We start from the raw sequence: 19,202 nt of genomic DNA, 5'->3' as shown, positions 1-19,202 counted from the left end.
AAATTCTCATTTTATTACATAATATATATCTTATATTTTTCTAATAGTTTTGACGTATTCATTTGTAAAGATTAATTATTTGATGACATTTTTATTTTCTATATTTTATTTTGAGTTTCTAATTTTCAAACATAATTACTTTTTTTTACTCAATTTTCGAAGTGACCTAAATTAGAAGATAATTAAAGAAATAATTAATAAATGTACCATATATATTTTTTAAAATTATTGCTTGAAAAAGAAAAAAAAAACTAAAAATTATTAATTTCTTTAAAAATAATATAGTACAGAAGAAAAGGAAATTTGAAAAAGACACAAATATATGACACTAAAGCACGTCCCTGTCCCTGCTCCCAAATCGCATTAAATTTTAACATAATTGAATATTTTCAAATTAAATATAATACACAAGTAGCCTAATAAGGAACTTTATAGATAAATTTTATTAGATCTATCTATTTTTAGTATAAAAGGGAATTCAAATCCATAATTTTTTTATTAGAGATATGTGTCAAAATATTGATGAAATCTATATAGATTGAATAACATTATCATATATATATATATTTTAAATTAAATGTCACATTCTAATTATAATTAATTTAATATTAATGTGCTATTGGCAATAAGATCTCGAGTCTTTGGAATCTATAATTGAAGCCATTAGATTTGGTCCAGAGAAAAGCAAACGTATCACTAATTCTGAAACTTAAAATATTTTAAATTAAACATGATTGATCACCCATTTTCCCCACCCAATATATTTAATTAATTAAGAGCTGTCCCCCATCTAATTGACCAACCAAATACCAACTTTTGACCCTTAATTTTCTCATTATCATCGGCACGTTTAATAACTTTCTATCACATTTATTAAGTGGTTATTAATAAAATTCAGCTTTAAATACTATTTTGTTTTTTATACAATTCTTTTTTATTCTTTATTTTTAAAACGCTATTTTGATCTTTGAATTTTTAATCTTTATTCATTTTAATTTATATACTTTTAAAATCTTTTACAAAGTAATTATTTTGATCTCTTTGTCAATTTTATTTGTATCTAATTTTTTTTATCACAGTTAGCATGACAGTTTTCACTCATTAAGTTTTTTGAAATGTGACTATAAATTTGTATTTCAAAAGTATTGTGTATAAAATTTTACAAAGAAAAATTAAATTGGTCACTTTTAAAAAGTACCTGTATCAAGATTGATGGTTTGAAATTACAGGGATAAAAATAAATAAATGTTAGAAATAAATACTAAAATTGACATTCAAAAGGACAAGAACCAAAATCAACCCAATTAAAAAAATACATCTTCAATATTTCATGGTCAAAATCTTTTATATAAATTTTGATGGCACCTTTACGATTATTTTAAACCATCATCGAAAGTTTAGTGGCTTTCTACCATACCATCCAATGTTAGAAGAATGAAGAAGAAAATATATGTTAGAGTATAAAAATGTCTTTAAAAATTTTGAAATGAGTAAGAATTTATATCGACCCCAGATCAGATTTTCTTTATTAAATTAAATTCAGAAGAAATTGGGGTGTGATTTTTTTAATTCTCTCCCTCCAATAATATTGAGTGAGCTGCAACTATCCAATATTATCCCGTGTGATGTTTCAAACTTTTCAAGGAAAAGTAAGTTTGATCTAAGTTAAATAATAAACAAGAAAAATGGATGTTATCAAACTAATCATAAATTATTTATTTTACTATTTTATTTTTACTTTCTATGGGAAACAAAAAAAGTCAATATTATATTATTGTATGCTAGAGTCATACCCCAAACTTAACCATGTTGGAAAATTTCTCTAGTGTGTGTCGTGCATTAGAAGAAGAAAAGTTGACATTGACATGAATAAGAGTTGGGTAGATGACCTATATGAGAAGAGGTTCGGTGGTACTTTATCTGAAAGAAAATAGTGTTTCCTTAACAATATTAATACAACATGATAAATTATTAAAAGAAAAAAATTTGGTGTGTTTATAAAGTGGGTAAAGTTGAAATTATTAGGTGGATATTTACTTTCCATTGTGGTCATACCACTCCCTTTAAAGAACATAATCAAAATCCCAATAAAACCACTTTTAAATAGCCAATTTCTCTTATAAAGTTTTAATTATTCATTTTTAAGTCCATTCTCTCACCCACCTAATGGCTTTGGTCATATGATCAATTTTCAGCAGTATGTGAGCTCTTCTATGGCAGCCTTTAGTGGGGCATTATGTGTTGACTTTGATTGTTCTATTGAAGGTGAGTAATAATGATAGATAAAATGTCAAATTTTTGAGGAATTAAATAAACTAAACATATATAATAATATAATGTTGACTTTTTTTTGTTTCTCATTAAGTAATTCAGGGCTAGTCTGGTAACGTTCCTGTTTCTTGTTTATTTTTCTTAATTTTTAATGAAGAAAAAGGAATTGCATAGCTCCAACATTCATGAATTCAAGTATGATAAAACAATCTTTTCATTTATGTTTTGGAACAAATTGGAAATGGGAACAAGAAAGAAGAAACTTGTTTTGGTTATTACCAAAATTTCTATACAATTGTGAGAATGTTCCAAAGAAAAAAGAACAAAAAAAAAACAAAATTAGTTGCAAAATACTTAGATTTTTTAAGAAAATTGAAAACGAGAAACAAGAAACGGAAACGTTATTAAACGAGCCCTTAATTTCTGCCAAAATTGATTACCCTTTAAAAGTAGAACATACCAAGCAAATTTATCTTTAATGGAATGATTACTCAACCTCTAAATTAACCCCGTAGGCCTAGGATTTCAAATCCCTGCCACTTGGCTGCACCACCTTCTTTATCTTACCTAGAAGAGTAAAGGCTATCCCTATACATCAACACGAGTTCTTTCAGCATGTTTTGTCCTCACCCACATGCTTTTTAAGAAAATTCTTTTAAGAATTCACCAAGCTAAGCACGCTCAATTTTGGAGTTATTATGATTAAGTCACCAAAAAAGAAAATGCACCTTAGTATAAGCAGTAACAATCAATTCTTTTTAAGTCTTTCTTAATCACGCTTCCACAGTCTCAAGATCTCTCTCATTCGAATATGGTACCAGTTCATCCATATACCTTTCATCTCTACTCGAACGTAAAAAAATAAAAATAAAAGAAGACTTAATAATCTCAAGAATCTCTCTAACGCAATAATCGAACATAATTGAGCTTTTAAAAATTTTCTTTCTATGGAGTCATAATTCATTTCTTACCTTTAAATCTAAATGGGGATTCAACAAAACATATCAAGATGAAACTTACCCTTTTTAGAAAACTATCCAATTTGTCCCTCTTGAAGTTTTCACAAATGAGATAAAAGAAGATGAGAGACACCCAAAAGTAATTTGGCATGCAGCTGTGTATCTCGTGTTTATCCAAATATCTTTGAGTTAGACAAAAGCAAATTCCATGTGTTCAAAACAAAGGCAAAGGGCATAGTTATATAATTAATAAGTTGCAGTGAAAGGTAAAAAAAGAGAGAGACAAAGGAGCATCTCAAGAGGCAGCAGCTTTGGTTTGGCAATGCGTGTGAGATTTCATGGAGGTCAAATCCATCATTCTCAATCAGATTCTCTCTACACTTTGAATAATTTTTTGCAATCTATATATATTATTCTCTCTGCTATCTGCATAACCAAAATTACACTATATATATATATATATATATATATATATATATATTTTACAATAATTCTCTCTCTCTTTTTGCTCCAAAAACTGTTTTACTTTTTTCAGGAATATATTCCAAATATTAAGACAAAGAGAAGGAGATCAGGAGAGAACGTTATCTTCAATCGACATGCCTACGTGATATACACTAAACCCATTCACTTCAAACTTCAAAACCGGCCAATGGCTAAGATGATGATTCTCTTTTGGGTTTTGTCGTTTGTTGAGGAAAGAGAGTTTTAATTTTCTTCGGGATGATTTGAATCTTCAACTTCAAAAAAATAAATAGTTAAATATTATTTATTGTTGGCATAGCTCAGTTAACTAATGAATTTGAACATCGTAGTGTCTTGTCTTCTTCAAATATTAATTGTAGGTTAATTTGGGAACTAAAATTGAAATTTTGACTAATACGTTCTCAATTTCTGAATTTTGTGTCTGATAGACCAATTTTCAATTTTATGTCTAATGGGTGTTCTGTCATATTTAACATGGTATAAAATTCATCAATTTGTTGGACACAAAATTTGAGGTTAAATGATTTACTAAACATTTTTTAAATTTCAAATATCTATTAAACTAACATAACTCTTGAAATTGCATTCTGTTTAATTGAAAAAACATATCGGATTGAAAATTGATGGACTAAACTTATAATTTAATAAAAAAAAATAATAACGGGAAGAAAGAGAATACTTTCGAATGATTTTTTCAAAAAATGGTTTTCAGTAAAAGCATACTCCCTTCTAAGTATTTTTCAATGAAATACTAGTTAATTAAGTGGTTATCTAAGATTGGTTTTAAACATTTTATAGTGTTTTTAGAATTTACTTTTTATTATCAAATTAAACATCCGAAAATACTTTATTTTAATGTGTAAAAAAGTCTCGATTGGATCATTCAATAACGCATTTGTTAACAAAATGTTGATGTATCATCTAATCGATACTTTATTAACATATTTAGATATAACTTGATACATAAAATTCGAATTTCCTATCAAATGACATGTTTAAGTAGCATGTTTATCATGTTAACAAAATAGTAACAAAATTTTAAGAGAAGATTTAAAGAAAGTTATGGTCGGTATTTCTGGTGTTTTACAGTTAAACCCAAGTGGGCATCATTGGTTTTTTGTCTTTTCAAACAAAAGCGAGAGAGAAGAGTGTTAAATTAAACGACCAAGTTTGGTGCATCATTTCTTTACATTCACTTCACTTTTGAAAATGTTCTTTGATGTGCAAATTCCATCACTACAACAATTTGTAATTATCTGCTTTCATTGGCAGTGCTACTGCTACATATTTCTTTTATTTTATAAAGGTTAAAAATAAACTAGTTTCATACTAATTTTTCCCCTTATAACCTTAGCTAGATTTTGAAAATTAAAAAAAAAAAAAGAAAAAAGAAAAAATCAGAATCAGAAACATATTTTGATTTTTTTTACATTTAATAACCTTTACAAATTACAAAACTAAAGGTAGACAGAAAAGTTCTTTACTAGAAAATATATATATTATCAATCAGTACTTTTGATTTTCTTTTTCCTTTTTTTTATAATTTTTTTATTTTAATTCATCATATAAAGTTAATACTCAATTTTCCTCTTGACGTTACATTTGTGTAAGAATTTCCCATATCCTGTTTGATTTTGGTAATAATTTCTTAATTCAAACTTATAATGCGGCAATTAGGGGTATAGATCAATTTTAATTTATTTCATGTCCAATCAAATCATTCATATGAGTCCAATCAATCTCTTGAAGAAGCACAACCAAAATGAACCATTAGGCTTAAAAAATCTTAAATGCTATAATGTATATCTTTCTTCATATTTATTTATTGGTCCTCAAATGGACTGATATTGAATTTTGGATAGCCTGTTACCATGATTTGGACTTATTCCTTTAACTCTAGAGATAATGTTTTGGATCAGTTATTTTGGAAACTTATTTTTATAAATGTCTAATGTTTATAAATTTTACAGTTTTAGATTTTTGGATTTAAAACTTCTTCCAAATATCAAATTTGCCATTATTTATGGCATTTATATTTATTATAATTAATCTTTTATTTAAATGCAAAAGATTAATATTCCAAATTTGATTTTGTAAACATTAAATTTTTGTGGATCTAAATCAATCATTCTCGTAATTCCCCATTTTACTCCTTAATATATTCTACTTTAAGTTTATTCTCATAATTCTCAAATTTACTCCTTAATATATTCTACTAAATAATGAAATTTAATACAAAATTTTTTCATTTCATTACAATTTTTGGCCAAATTTCAATAATATAGTCATTATAACATACACTTATATATATATATATATATATACTATATCCTACCTTTTCATTTATATGAAAATATAAATTACATCGGACTATAAACTTAAGCAACATATACTTAACAATGGTGATATAAACTACAGCCATTGTAACATACATTTATATGGAGATATAATCTATATCTGGCTATAAAGTATATACGATTATATCCCTCTACAATTAACAAACAAAGAAAATAACCTACAAACCTTTCAGTCGGAGATTAGACAATGGTCGGGATAAACGGAAGGCTCGAATGGTCAATGGACGGCCGGCGACAAAAAAGAAACCTCGACATAAATGGACCAAAACAATGGACGAGCGGCCGGAGACGAAGGAGAAACTAGACGGACTATTCCGACAACGAAGAAGAATGGAGGCGGCGGCCGGAAACAAAGGAATGCAGACGGCGACTGGAGATGAAGGAATGAATGGAAACAAAACAACAGAGGAAGAAGAAAAGTCGGAGGGAGGAGATTTTCGAATTTTTTCAATAATGGAGGATTTTGGGGATTTGGTATTTTTTACTTTTGAAAAGTCTAATGGGATTATATATATGGTCTATTTAGAAATCATAATTACGTAAAAAAGATTAAAAAATATAGAATTTACACTTTTGTCATGAAACAATCCTAATTAGATGATATCTATCACACAAATTACTAATATATCCTTTTATGCTCTATTTGGTACCTCGAATTTTTAGAGGAATTCAAAATCATGACGGATTTCAAATGAATTCCACTGTTTCGTAGCACATGATTTTGAATGATTTGAAATCTATTTCAAATCCTATTTTTACTTGAAAAATTTTCCAGATCAAAATGGTCGGATTTTACAGGATTTAAATAGACTTTCGAAGTAAATTACCTATTTAACCTCGTCATATTTTAATTTCTAATTAATAAATTTAAAATAAAAGCCTAAATCAGTAAAATTTATATTTCCTTTCCATTTCCAGTGAACATCCAAACAAAAAAATCTAATTTAATTAATCATTCTTATTCCAAACCAGATAAAGAATTTTAAATCATTTCTCGAATTTTAAATCATGTCATCAACTTTCTTGACCCTAAATAGAGGATTAAGAATCCATCTCAATATTAAATAATTATTAAAATCTAGAATTGGTAAATTGGGAGGTCAAAACCCTATGCCAATGATACTTTCCAAAATAAAAAACTCAAAAACTCAAAAAACCATCCATTTTCGAAACCCACCCATTTCTTCTTCCTCCGACCGTCTTTTTCTTCCTCCGACCCTCCGTTCTTCTTCTCCGATCGTCCATCGATGTCTGCCTTCCTCTTCGGTCGGCTCCGTTTTTCTCTGTTGCAAGAGCATTTCGTCTGCGTTTATCCTCTTCGAAAGGAGATTTCTGTCGGTTCTTCTTCTTCAGTCGTTTCTGCCTGCCTTCGTCCCTGGCTGACGTCTGCCTGCCTTCATCTCCGGCCGCCTCCATTTTTCCCAGTCGCCAGAGCAGTTCATCTCCCGATTTAAAGGTTTGCATTCCAACAGTTGTTTTCAATTTCTGATTTCGTGTCAAAATTGTATATATGATGATATATATTATGGTGTTTGATTATGATATATCTTATAACTCAACTTGTATATATGCGGAAATGCAGAAATATACTATAGTGATTTTGAATGTATATATGCAGATATATAAGTGGATACATCTTATAACTCAACTTATATATATGCGGATATGTGGATATATACTATAGTGATTTTGAATGTGTATATGCGGATATAAAAGTGGATATATACTGTGATTTTCAATATGCGGATATATGTTTATTGAGACTTCAAAAGATGTTTATGTGATTTTGAATTGTCTTTGAAGATTGAGCATAATGTGGGAGTGAATTAAGTGAAAATCAATATTTTTAAAGGAGTAAATTAAGGTTTTGAATATGTGAATTAATGGATTTGTGTTGAAAATTAGTATAGGATCCACAATAATTAAAGAATTATTATTAATAATTTATGGAATTAAATCTTTTATATTTAAAAAAACAAATAACTATAATAATTGTAAATGCAATAAATAAGGGTAAAATCGAAATTAAAATAAAATCATACATACAGAAATCTAAAAATGTAAAATTAGAAAATTTTAAACGTAAATAAATTTCTAAAACAGTCCTACGAAGACATTATCTCAAGTCTAATTAAGCAAAATAATCTCCAAATAACCAACTTTGGATTTTAAAAATTAATTAATATTGAGGTGAGATACAAAATGATATATTAATAAATTGAGTGATAGGTACCATCTTAAATGAAATTATTTCATGACAAAAGTGTAAAATTTAATATCATTCAATCCTTTTATGTAATTACAGTGTCTAAATAGCCTATTAATATACTAATCCCTTAACTCTAATATATAGATTGGACCTTTATTAATCACTAAATCAACACATGATGGTTTGCTCTATTATCAACAAAACTTGAAATGACGCTAAATTTGATAGAAAAAAAATGGGTAATTCTAAAACATACCAATGGGAGGAAAGAGAGAAAAAGATCCCTTTTCTCACTACTAGCAATGATTCAAACAATTGATTTGTTCGATTTTGTACACCTGTACATGTATTTCTTCCAATAAAAACATTCAAAGCAAGCCAAACAACCACTACAAAATGGCATAAAGGTACGGCTACAAGTTATCCCCAAAAAAGCATTGTTTGGATTAACACCACACAAACCGACAGGGCAAGATGTATTGGTAGCTGAGTCAGAATCACCTTTAGAGCTCAAAGAACGTGAGATGTTCATGGTTTAGCCATATCGTATCAACTGCTACTATGGGGGTGTGCCTGTGCTGTCCCCTCAGTCAGCATAAGATTGCAATTCCATTAAGTGGAGGGATGGGAATTATCCAATCCCAAAACACACAATATGCAATGATCCAGTATCAGAATTCTATTCTATCTCCAACAGAAAAGAATAAAACCTTTTGGGTCTGAATCATTCTGGTAGTTGAACAAGAAAAAAGTTCAAAACCATCATAATTTTCTCCATGGTTATCCCAAGTAATCTCAAACAAGATTGGTGAGTCCAATGCGGTCTCTGTGGAATGTGGATTGGTCTTCTCTTGACTGCTGTTCCCTTGAGCATGAATGAAAGGTAAGAAATGTTTCTCTTGATTCTGAATCTTCCAGAGCCTGATGGTGTAAGAAACAGAGCAATCCATTGGATAGAAGTAATTACAGTGGTGCTGGACAATCTATCTCTGTCAAACAAAAGAGAGAGCACCGCTTTACATCTGTTTAAATATATTAAACCAATAACAGATGCTGGAAGCAGATAAGTACTATATCTTCAGACAGATCATAAATGATAAACCTCAACCACGAACCCACTATGCCACCATCCGCTGGTGGTGATGCTCTCGACACCTCCTGAAAAATGATTTTCTATTTTTTTTAGATTTGATCATAATAAATGATTGAGGGTAAGTTTAACCTGACTTTTGGAACAGTGAATAATGTTTTTAGCTAATTGAAACTTGGAAGCACTTTTCAAAATTTTCAAGGTTTGGCTATAGTGAAAAATGCTTTTGAAAAATCTAACACTAAGATGGAGTCCAAAATGACTTTTGAGGGTAGTGCTTTAACTTCTAAATGAAACACTTTCTGTGCTCACGGGAAATAATCAATAATAAAACTTAAAAAAACACTAAAGTGTTTCTAAGTATTTCTAGAATTTTCAAAATTACTTTCTTTTGTAACAAAAAAATATGAAAATTTTGAAAAATGTTTTTTAATTAGCTAAAACAATTTTACTTGCATGCACCTCCCCTAAAATCACCTGCATCATGTGATTAAGGGCAGAGCTATTGCATAATTGGTTGTATTTAACTATCAGATACAAAGAAAAAGGGCCAAACTAGTCTACATATATCTTACAGAGGATGGGATATACATTAGTGCCCATTTACATGGGGGTACATAACAAGCTGAATATTCCAATCCTTTGTCCAAGAGATCCATGAGATTTTTCCAACTCATTTTATCATCAGGCATAAGATCCCATATTTACCATAAGAAGCACAGCCAGACACACAACGCATAGGCACAATGACGCATCACTTTCTAAAAACTCAACCCACGGACAAGGGAAAGACACATATTTTATTTATATTTGAATATTTCAAAATTTTCATGAAATTCACACTAGAAGTATGTTTTAGTTTATAATATTTATATTTAGAAGACAATATATACAATATGTAATACTTCAAGATGATATTAAAAACATACCCAAAATGATGCAGTACCTTTTAGCAAAGGACTAGAAACAAATTAACATTTTTTTAAATGCTTAACATCTTTTAGCCTGGGCCTTCGGGCGACGCAAACTTAAAAAATACATCTCAGTGGGAAAAAAATAATCAGTTATATTTACACACTTTCATTCTTAAAAAGAAAAACAGAATTGTTTATAATTCAGGGGAAAACTTTGCTAATGGTTTTGAGCAAGCATAGAAAAGTATTAACTTTTTTTCAACTCCTTTTTTATTTCTTTGGAAAGGGCTAAAACAACTTCATTTAGTCTTACTGATCCTAACTCCACGTAATGCTGTCGCTCTACAAAAATAGAAGTTTCCATTTTTCTTCTTTATGGAGAAATGGATGTGTTCTTACCACAAGTTTTTAAAGGGGAATAAAATATTAGAAAAGCTTTCTGTAAGAAGGTAAAAACAAGAAGGAAAGTTGCAATAGCGGCCCACCTACACGGAAGTCAACTTCTTATCTAGAAGGCAATAACAAAAAACTAATTTGCAACATGAATTTCTTATCTAACCATAGCACTATTATAAATTTATAACTGTAGCACTAGTCGCATTTTGTGACAGAACCTAAAATCCACTAAGATATATTCAAGTGGGTTAAAGAAGAGATACACAAGAACCCACTAATCCAAATATACTTGTGTAAAAGATGTGGAAACCAGAGGATTGGAGCGATTATGATGTTTGACTATGTTCATAAACTAAATAAAGGCATTGTGACTTGATCTTATTGGACTAATTAGTGAGAAACAATTCATTCTAAGTGGGTAAAGTATCTCTCTTCAGGCCGAGAAGACAGCAAGAACAAAGCATCAGTATCAATTGAAACTCAAGTAAACCATGGAAAAGGGTTGTCACTTTGTCTTATCAGCAAATCTACAGCAACTGAACGATTCTAACAAAGCTAAGACCGTAAAGAAACTACAAAAATGTTTAATAATACCGGTACCTGAGTTTGAAAATAAAGTGATTATTTCCAGCCAAAGCAATTCCATCCCTGTGGATAATGCCTTCTCCGACTTAGCAGACTAAGCATGTTTAAGCACCTATAGGAGTATAGTATTTGACATGAAGTGCAAAATATGTGTGCGCCATTAATATTAAATGTATTAATAAATGCAAGTCAATCAATAGATGTGAAATCCTTAAATGAGTAAAGGTATTAAGGAACTTGGTAGCTACAATATGTGACTATGCTACCAATCCATTACTCGGCGTTCAATTATAAAGTCTGACTATAAGACAATCGGGTTCAGCAGTAGACAGATGTAATCGTGAATTGTGATTGAGGCAAGTGGCAATTGCATAATTACGGACAATTCTTGGGGAAAAAGTTGACATAAAAGAATGAAGGGATGGGATGCAACTATCATCTGACTACTACAACTAGAATAGAATGGATGGCTGAAGCTCTCTGTGAGTAACATTTTATGTTGCTGTGTAACTCAGTGTTCCCTAAATTAAAATCACCACACATAATGCAATATCTAACGCTTTGTCAGTATTTACTGAAGGGGGGAAAAGAGGATTTTCTTAAAGCACGTGGTTGAAACTAGAAATTACCATGCTCTAAATCAAGCTGAAGGTGGCCTAAAGGATAAGCCCCCTAAACGCTCAAATGATACTGTTTCGGTGTTTCTTTTTGTTTTTCTATTTTTTCTTTTTGTGCATGATAAGAAACATAGAGTTTCATTAATAATAATTAAATATACTAAGTTTTCAAGGAATTACAAGAACGCATTCCTTTTTTTCTTATTTTTTGGAAAAAAAAAATTCCACAAAGAGGTTCTCAAAAGAAAGAATCCCACACATCTCCCATACCCCTAGCTCCATCATAAAGATCCTTCAACTTTTTCCAACCACGTTTACGAAAAGTAGCTCTAATAGCACTGCACCAAATAAACTTGGCCCTTCCTTTAAAATGAAAGCTACAAGAGACCTCAAGCCTTTGCCTATCATAAAGATCCTTCAATTTCTTCCAACCACTTATACAAAAAATAGCTCTAATAGCGTTGCACCAAATAAAATTGGCCCTTCCTTTAAAATGAAAGCTATAAGAGAATTCAAAAGCTTTGCCCCTAAGAGGCAGTTGCACCAAATAAAATTGGCCTTTCCTTTCAAATGAAAGCTATAAGAGAATTCAAAAGCTTTGCCTCCAAGAGGCAGCCCAATTGGCAAAAGTTTGGGATCTCTTGGATCCTATTGGCTTAGAGGCTTCAAATTCGAACCTTCCGATGAGCTTAATACCAAAAACTTTTGATATCACTCAGGTATGGATCTTGGAGCGGGTGCAGGTGCCCCTGAGTATAGGACTTCGACTTCGAGTTATTAAAAAAAGAGAGAGAGAGAGATTTCAAAAGCTTAATTGCACCAAAGGAGAAAGAGATAGGCTAACACCAAGAGTATAAAAGAACTACCACCAAATTTTCCAAGTAAAATGACACTCCAGAAACAAATCATTAGAATTTATTTTTTCCAATACAAAATTTCAGAGGGACAAAAACTGTCTCAACCCTTATCTATTCAATATCAGAAAGCGTATTGCAACCAATGAGTCAACTAGGAGATAAGATCACATATATTTGTCTATTTTTTTAATAAAAAACCAAACTTTCATTCAACAAATGAAAGAATACACGAGGGCAAACAAAAAAAGCATACAAAAACCACCCACTCAGAGGAACCCAAGCCCACAGAAAAAAGCTCTAATCCAAAAGAATCACACCTAACTAATAATTACAAAAGACCTTAGAAACCAATGCCCAAAGAGAGTTATAAATATAATAATATTCAAACCTCCTCCCAAGACGCTCAGCCCCTCTAAATAGTCTATTATTTTTCTCTTGCCCAAACACCCCATAAAACAGCGAGGAAAAGGGAAAAAAAGAAAGAAAGAAATAAAAAGAAAAGAAGACTGCCAAAGAACATTCCTTTTGAAAAAGGGAAAAAAACAACCTCTCCTTCCAGATCGCATATTTCTTTGTCTTATCTGCATATACATAATAGGAAAGACAATTCTAACGAAGCTAGAAGAACCTACAGAAGCAAGATAAATGTTTAATAATAACGATACCTCTGGGTTTGATTCTACAGTGGTTACCTTCAGCCAAAGCTATTCTCATTCCTGTCGATAATGCTATCTCCAATTCATCTGGCTAAGGATATTTAATTACCTGTACGAGTATTTGACATAAAGTGCATGAGACATGTGCACCATTAATATTATCTCTAGAAGGCAACCAAAGAATGCCAACTTGCTAAACGATAAAAGGACTTGCTACAATGTCTGACTCAATTACCAACCCATTCCATAGCACTCAATTGTACAGATTGACTATATGACAGTTGAATTTTACATTGGAAGAAATCAATCATAAAGTTAGCACCCCTGTTGAATGAAAAGAAAACCATAAAGTTAGCACTGGTCATCATTGGATATACCCATGAGTTGTGACGGAGAGCCGCGTAAAGTACCAATTTCATAAACATTGCAGATAACTTTCTTGGGGAAAATAACTAACAGAAAAGAATGAAAAGACGGGATAGCTACCATCATCTAATAAGTGCAACTAGAATGGATGGCTGAAGGGCTCTGCCAATAATGTTCCATGTCGCTGTGCAGCATAGTGTCTCTTAAATTGAAATCACCAAAAAGAATTCAATCTTATCCAAAAAATAATTCAATATTAGACAATTTATTTGCATTCACGGCGAAAGAGAAGATCTTTTCTCAATTAAAAATGAAAAAGAAAGAAAGAAGTAAAAGGTAAAAAAGTGAACCTTCATTAGGTAAAATGAAATGTTGAAATCTTCCCAGGAATTTTACAAAAGAGCATTCAAAACAATTTTCATAAAATAATTAAAAATGAATTTCAAAAACCACTAACAAATTTTCAAAAAACAACAAATGTATTTTTGAAAAACAACAGCATTCTGATGGAAGAAATTAATGGGGGAAGTGGATCTATTCTTTTATTCTTTCCAAACCACAACAACAGAAGGTATCCTAATAGCATTAGCTTTTCCTCTGAAAGGTTGGCAATGAAGGGCAGAGTACTACACAATCTCCTTTACCATTAAAGGGAGGACAAAGGACGAATTAAAGGTCTGGAGAATCTCCAGAAATTTTGTGGGGTATAAGAACATCCTAGAAAAATATAATTAGCATTTCCCCACATGGCCTTTACACAGAATACACCAATTTGGTTGAAGTAGAGCATGCTTGGATTAGCGTTCTACTGTTAATGCGTGAGAGATAAAATACAACGAAAAAATTCGAGCATTTTTTACAATTTTAGTATCCAAATACCATCAAAGAAAATCTTGGGCAGATGGTAGTCTTCTTCGAAATAGATATTAACGTTGTCTTGCAGGAGAAAATGCCAGATGAATCAAACACCAAAGCCTCTTCTCTTCATTGGAAGTTCAATTATTATCTTGTAATGCTGCCATAAGGCTAATCCACTCCTCCAAATCTTGATTGTCCCGTTCCTTCTTAGATCTGGTAACCAATCATTGTTTTAAGCATTCTAACACTGATGATGAGTTGTGGCATTGTTCGTAGTAGTGATATTCAATAGCCTGGTAAATTTTGCTAAGACTGTTATCTGAAATCCAGAGGTCAGGCCAAAGTCCAAACTCACCCTCTTTACCAGTCACAATAGTAACAGTTGTAATTTTCTTCATGAAGTCCTTAAGACTTGAGAGTTGAGATAGACTTCCAAGGGTTATGGATGGAGCAATTAGTGTTAAATTTAGGAGTCCATCCCAACTCTTCCACTTCATGGATGCTGACTCCTGCCACATGGGGGGAGCCATCTTTTGAGATTTATAGAGGTCAGCAGTATATTGGATTCAGGAGGGGGGTGGGGGCGGTGGAAGAAGAAGAAGTGGTGGAGGTATCTTTTGAGATTTCAAAATTTGTTGATCAATGGAAGAAGAAAAATTTTATGAAGAAGAAAATAGCCAGTTAGAGGTGTGGACAACCCATGCACCTCAAGAAAAATTGCGTAACAGAGGCAAATTTGGCTAGTGGCTCTAAATCTGACATGTCTCCCTTCTCACAAGACAGTGTCGACAAACTTTGAGAAAGATAGATAAAAGGCATGCTGCTAATTTCCAAGATGCTATTTAAATAGGACTTGTTACTAATAAACAAATATACAAGATAAACAGTTTCTGATGAAACATGGTTGGATGGTTGAAGTCCCAACAAAAGCCAAGTATAGGAGCTCCGTATCATTTTTAGTAAACTTGTGCAATGTAAAGTGAAAACAAGGAGATTGTTAAGTCTAGATGTGAATCATTGGTTGTGACAGATGATTCTATATGGTGAGATTTTGGATAGTCAATGGAGATGCTGCATGGGTGCTTAAAAGACAACATTTTTATTAAGCCAAAGTTTTAGGTTACTGTGATAACCGCTAGCTAAATAGATTTTTTTTTTTTTATATCCGTAAGTGTCCGAGCCAGCTTGCACGCACCTCGACTAATCTCACGGGACAACCGCTGGACCCTACTACATTAGTTGCCTAGGTAACTCGTAGGATATTAAATCCTAAGTAGGTGGCCACCATGGTTTCAACCCATTCCCTCTAAGCCTTTGCTATTTACATTGACCCTTATTAACCACTAGGCCACACCATGATGGTTGCTAACTAAATAGATATTGATCCATGCGTGAGGATAAAGCTTTCACCGAGCACAGATTTGCAAATTCTGGAAGGAGAAAATTTATGGAGCACATATCTAAGTTTGTGATAGTTGCGGTTGTTGTGATAGTAATTAGTGGCAACATAATTTTTTTTTTCTATTTTTTAAAGAACATACAACATATTTGATTGATAACTTAGGGATAAAGTTCAGAGAGAGCACTTGCAAAAAGGTTTGGTTTTGCCTTATCAATAGACAGTAAGTTTGGTTCCATCATCAGGTATAGGTCTAATAGAGAATCATCAAAACCGTTGTGACAATTTTACACTGGGAACTTCTCACTTATTGTTTCCAACAGTATGGGGTTTCTCATTCTCTTGTCAATCATGACTTCGACAAAAATTTGGATGTCTGTGTAGTTCTTTTGGATTAGAGCCCGTTTCTTTAATGGGAGTCCTCTTTTCGGGCTTTTTTTTTCTTTTTTTTTTTTTGTATGCCCTTGTTTTGTTATTCTTTTCATTATTCTCAATGAAATCTTGGTTTCTTATCAAAAAAAAAAAAAAAAAAAGATGTCTGTGTGGTGTGCCATCGTCGTAGCACCCCTTCTTACTAATCTCTCCCACTTTTTATGCGTAGAGTAAATTGATAGAACTAGAAGACTTAAGAAGTTAGTGCACTATACAAGGCATTTAAAGGGAATATGCAATAAAGTACTTCTCAGTCATCTTAAAGATTAAACATGTACAATAGATATGCTGAAGCGATAAATTTATTATATACATACTTTGAAAGTCATCGACCTCAGCTAGCCAGCCTATGAGACATTATAAGCCAAAAGCATCATCTAAGTGGCCTTTCCAGTTCAACTGCAGCAATTCTATTACACAGTCAATTTGAAAACTTCTTCTTCAGCCAATATGACGCAAGTTTGCAACATTAGATGACTCCACTTGAAATTTAACTTGGGCCGTATCATTCAGGTTGACTGAGCTACCGACTTTTCATCGGTTGGAATCTGTAACTCCCGTCCTGCTCCAAATTCATATCATAAACTTCAGAATGTGAACTCCCGGATCGCCTCGAACCCTTGCCTCTTCCATACTGTCTACTTCCATTGTGCACCTGAGGACCAGGAATTCTTTTTCTTCTATCCAACCCAATTTGTCCTGGATTCGACTTTGTGGATCCAAACGCCTTAGAAGACTCGAGGTTTCTTCCATTCCCCCGATTCCTGAATCTACCGTCGTATGTTTTTCCTTTTCCCCCATTACTACTTGATGGAGCCAAGGCATTCGTGGGATAAGAATCCTCTGTTTCTGAGTCATCTTCCCCTTCACTCACTGACCCACTTCTCAATATCCGGTTAGAAGACCTTCGGTAAGTCTCATAATCACCTTCTCGAAAACCAGTCGCAATTTCATTTCCAGCTTCTGAATCCAAACTCAAAGAATCCTCCGATCCAGTAATACTTCTATACGGCTTTACACTGTGAACCACCCCTTTCGGGAAAAACCTAGCCGAAGGTAGTTCGTCAACCGTCTCAAACAATTGAGGGCCATCTCTTTCCGTCCACAAATCGAATCCACCAGGCCTCTGAAACCTATCCGCCAAGACCTTCACCTGCTCATCGGCGCTTACGGAGAACAAGTTGGGAGCCTTCTCCACAACCTCCCACGGCCGCTCCAGCTCGGAGACAGCGGCCTTAAGCTCAGCCCGCTTACGCATCTCATATATCTGGCGTTCGCGGCACAGTCGGGCCTTAAGCAGCTGCTTGGCTTTCTTGGCCTGCATCCGCTTCCACTGCCACTTCGACACTCCGCCCGGAAAAGTTCGAGGACCTCCACCCATTCGAATAAGCGTTGTGATCCTCGTAGCGATCGGTATCCGATTTGGTAAGTAAGAGAGGTGATTTGGACCATTAAGAGATTGAGAGAAAGAGAATAAGAGCGGCCGAGGAGGGTTCGGAATTGCGAGTGAGATTGAAAAAATTGGCATTTCTTCGTCGATCCTACGGAAATCGAAGAAATTAAGCGGCACGGGAAAGCCCTAATTGCAGATTGCAGAGAGCAGCAAAACTGTGGAGGAGGAGGCGGCGAGATATTCACTGTTGCAGAGATGGCGGTACCGGGTGGCGGGTAGGATATGGTGGGCCAGAGGGACGTCTTCAGGATTTTGGGCCGAATACTGAGTAGCCCATTACTGAAAAGGGCCAATGGGCTTGTAGTATTTTGAGAATGTTTTTTAAATTAATAGATTTTTCTAAAAAGAAATGTATATTTATTAAAAACTCATTTAATAACCCATTTATGTGTAGTTTTATATTTTTAAAGGACTAATTTATTTTCCTCTCAAAAAAAAAAGGACTAACTTGTTTATTTAAAATTTTCTTTTTTTTGTAATTTATTTTTTAAAAATTAAACTAGAAACAGATTTATTACTAGTTTGATTTTAAAGAAAGATAGAGGAGAGGCATTGCCTTCAAAGTCTTAAATTTAAGAAAATATGTAAAAATTAAAATGATTTTAAAATTTTATTGTCTTCTACGCTTTTATCATTTGAAGACTATATATTTAAAAAAATTTAGAAAACTTTCCCCTTCAAAATTTTCATAATTGAAAAATTATAAAGGTAGAAAACGTTAGAAGGTATCCCCTTTAAAAATTTGTGGAATGGAAATCAATTAATCGGACTTTTGAGATAATAATAATGTCTTACCTACTAAATTATGCATGGATTATTTTTTCGTTTCTTTATTGTATACTAAATTATGTTTCAGATGGACTACTTTTTTGTTTCTTCATTGTAAACACATCACGAAATATGTATAAGTCGTAACATTAATTCCCAAATGTGACTTCATCGTAGCTTCTAAAACACAATTTTAAGGAAAAAAAAAAGGAAAAAAATCATATTGAAAACAATCTCTCAATTAAATTGGATATTTTATACGGATCCGCGTTGTCTCTTTGCCTAAATTGTTGAAAATCTGCAGTCCAGTACTGTACAGTTCATAATTTCAACAATGAATATTGATAGAAAAGTTTCTGCTAAAATATCAAATTGTGGCAGTAGAAAAAACAATATTCAAATGTTAATTTAAAAAATAGAAAAAGGAAAAAGAGAACATGTTGCTTCCAATATAATGGACAATCTATGAGCAATGGTGGTTTGTTAATTATAGAATAATGGAGCTTGGTTGCTAAATAATTATGAACAA

The 19,202-nt window shown here is 32.3% G+C and overlaps 1 protein-coding gene across 14 annotated transcripts; it reads right to left on the bottom strand.

The window, feature by feature from the left end:
- Positions 1-8,541: 8,541 nt before the first annotated feature.
- Positions 8,542-18,131, bottom strand: EMB1513 (copper ion transmembrane transporter). Of its 14 annotated transcripts, XM_088120422.1 has the most exons (5): positions 16,770-18,131; positions 13,407-13,506; positions 11,283-11,379; positions 9,354-9,440; positions 8,542-9,271 (listed from the first exon to the last, which is right to left on the bottom strand). In XM_088120422.1, exon 1 carries the CDS (start codon positions 17,978-17,980, stop codon positions 16,976-16,978), a length of 1,005 nt encoding a protein of 334 aa, XP_087976548.1. In that variant the 5' UTR covers positions 17,981-18,131; the 3' UTR covers positions 8,542-9,271; positions 9,354-9,440; positions 11,283-11,379; positions 13,407-13,506; positions 16,770-16,975. The 14 variants fall into 14 exon arrangements, with proteins under 14 accessions (XP_087976548.1, XP_087976543.1, XP_087976535.1 ...); XM_088120417.1 differs by having other exon boundaries at positions 9,354-11,379; XM_088120409.1 differs by having other exon boundaries at positions 8,542-9,440.
- Positions 18,132-19,202: the final 1,071 nt, after the last annotated feature.

This window comes from Momordica charantia, assembly GCF_013281855.1.
Source record: "Momordica charantia cultivar OHB3-1 chromosome 1 unlocalized genomic scaffold, Mcharantia_2.0 BLBB01000001.1, whole genome shotgun sequence".
Taxonomy (NCBI): Eukaryota; Viridiplantae; Streptophyta; class Magnoliopsida; order Cucurbitales; family Cucurbitaceae; genus Momordica; species Momordica charantia.
Note: the sequence above shows the minus strand (reverse complement) of the source record. Positions and strands in the feature narration are given on the sequence as shown.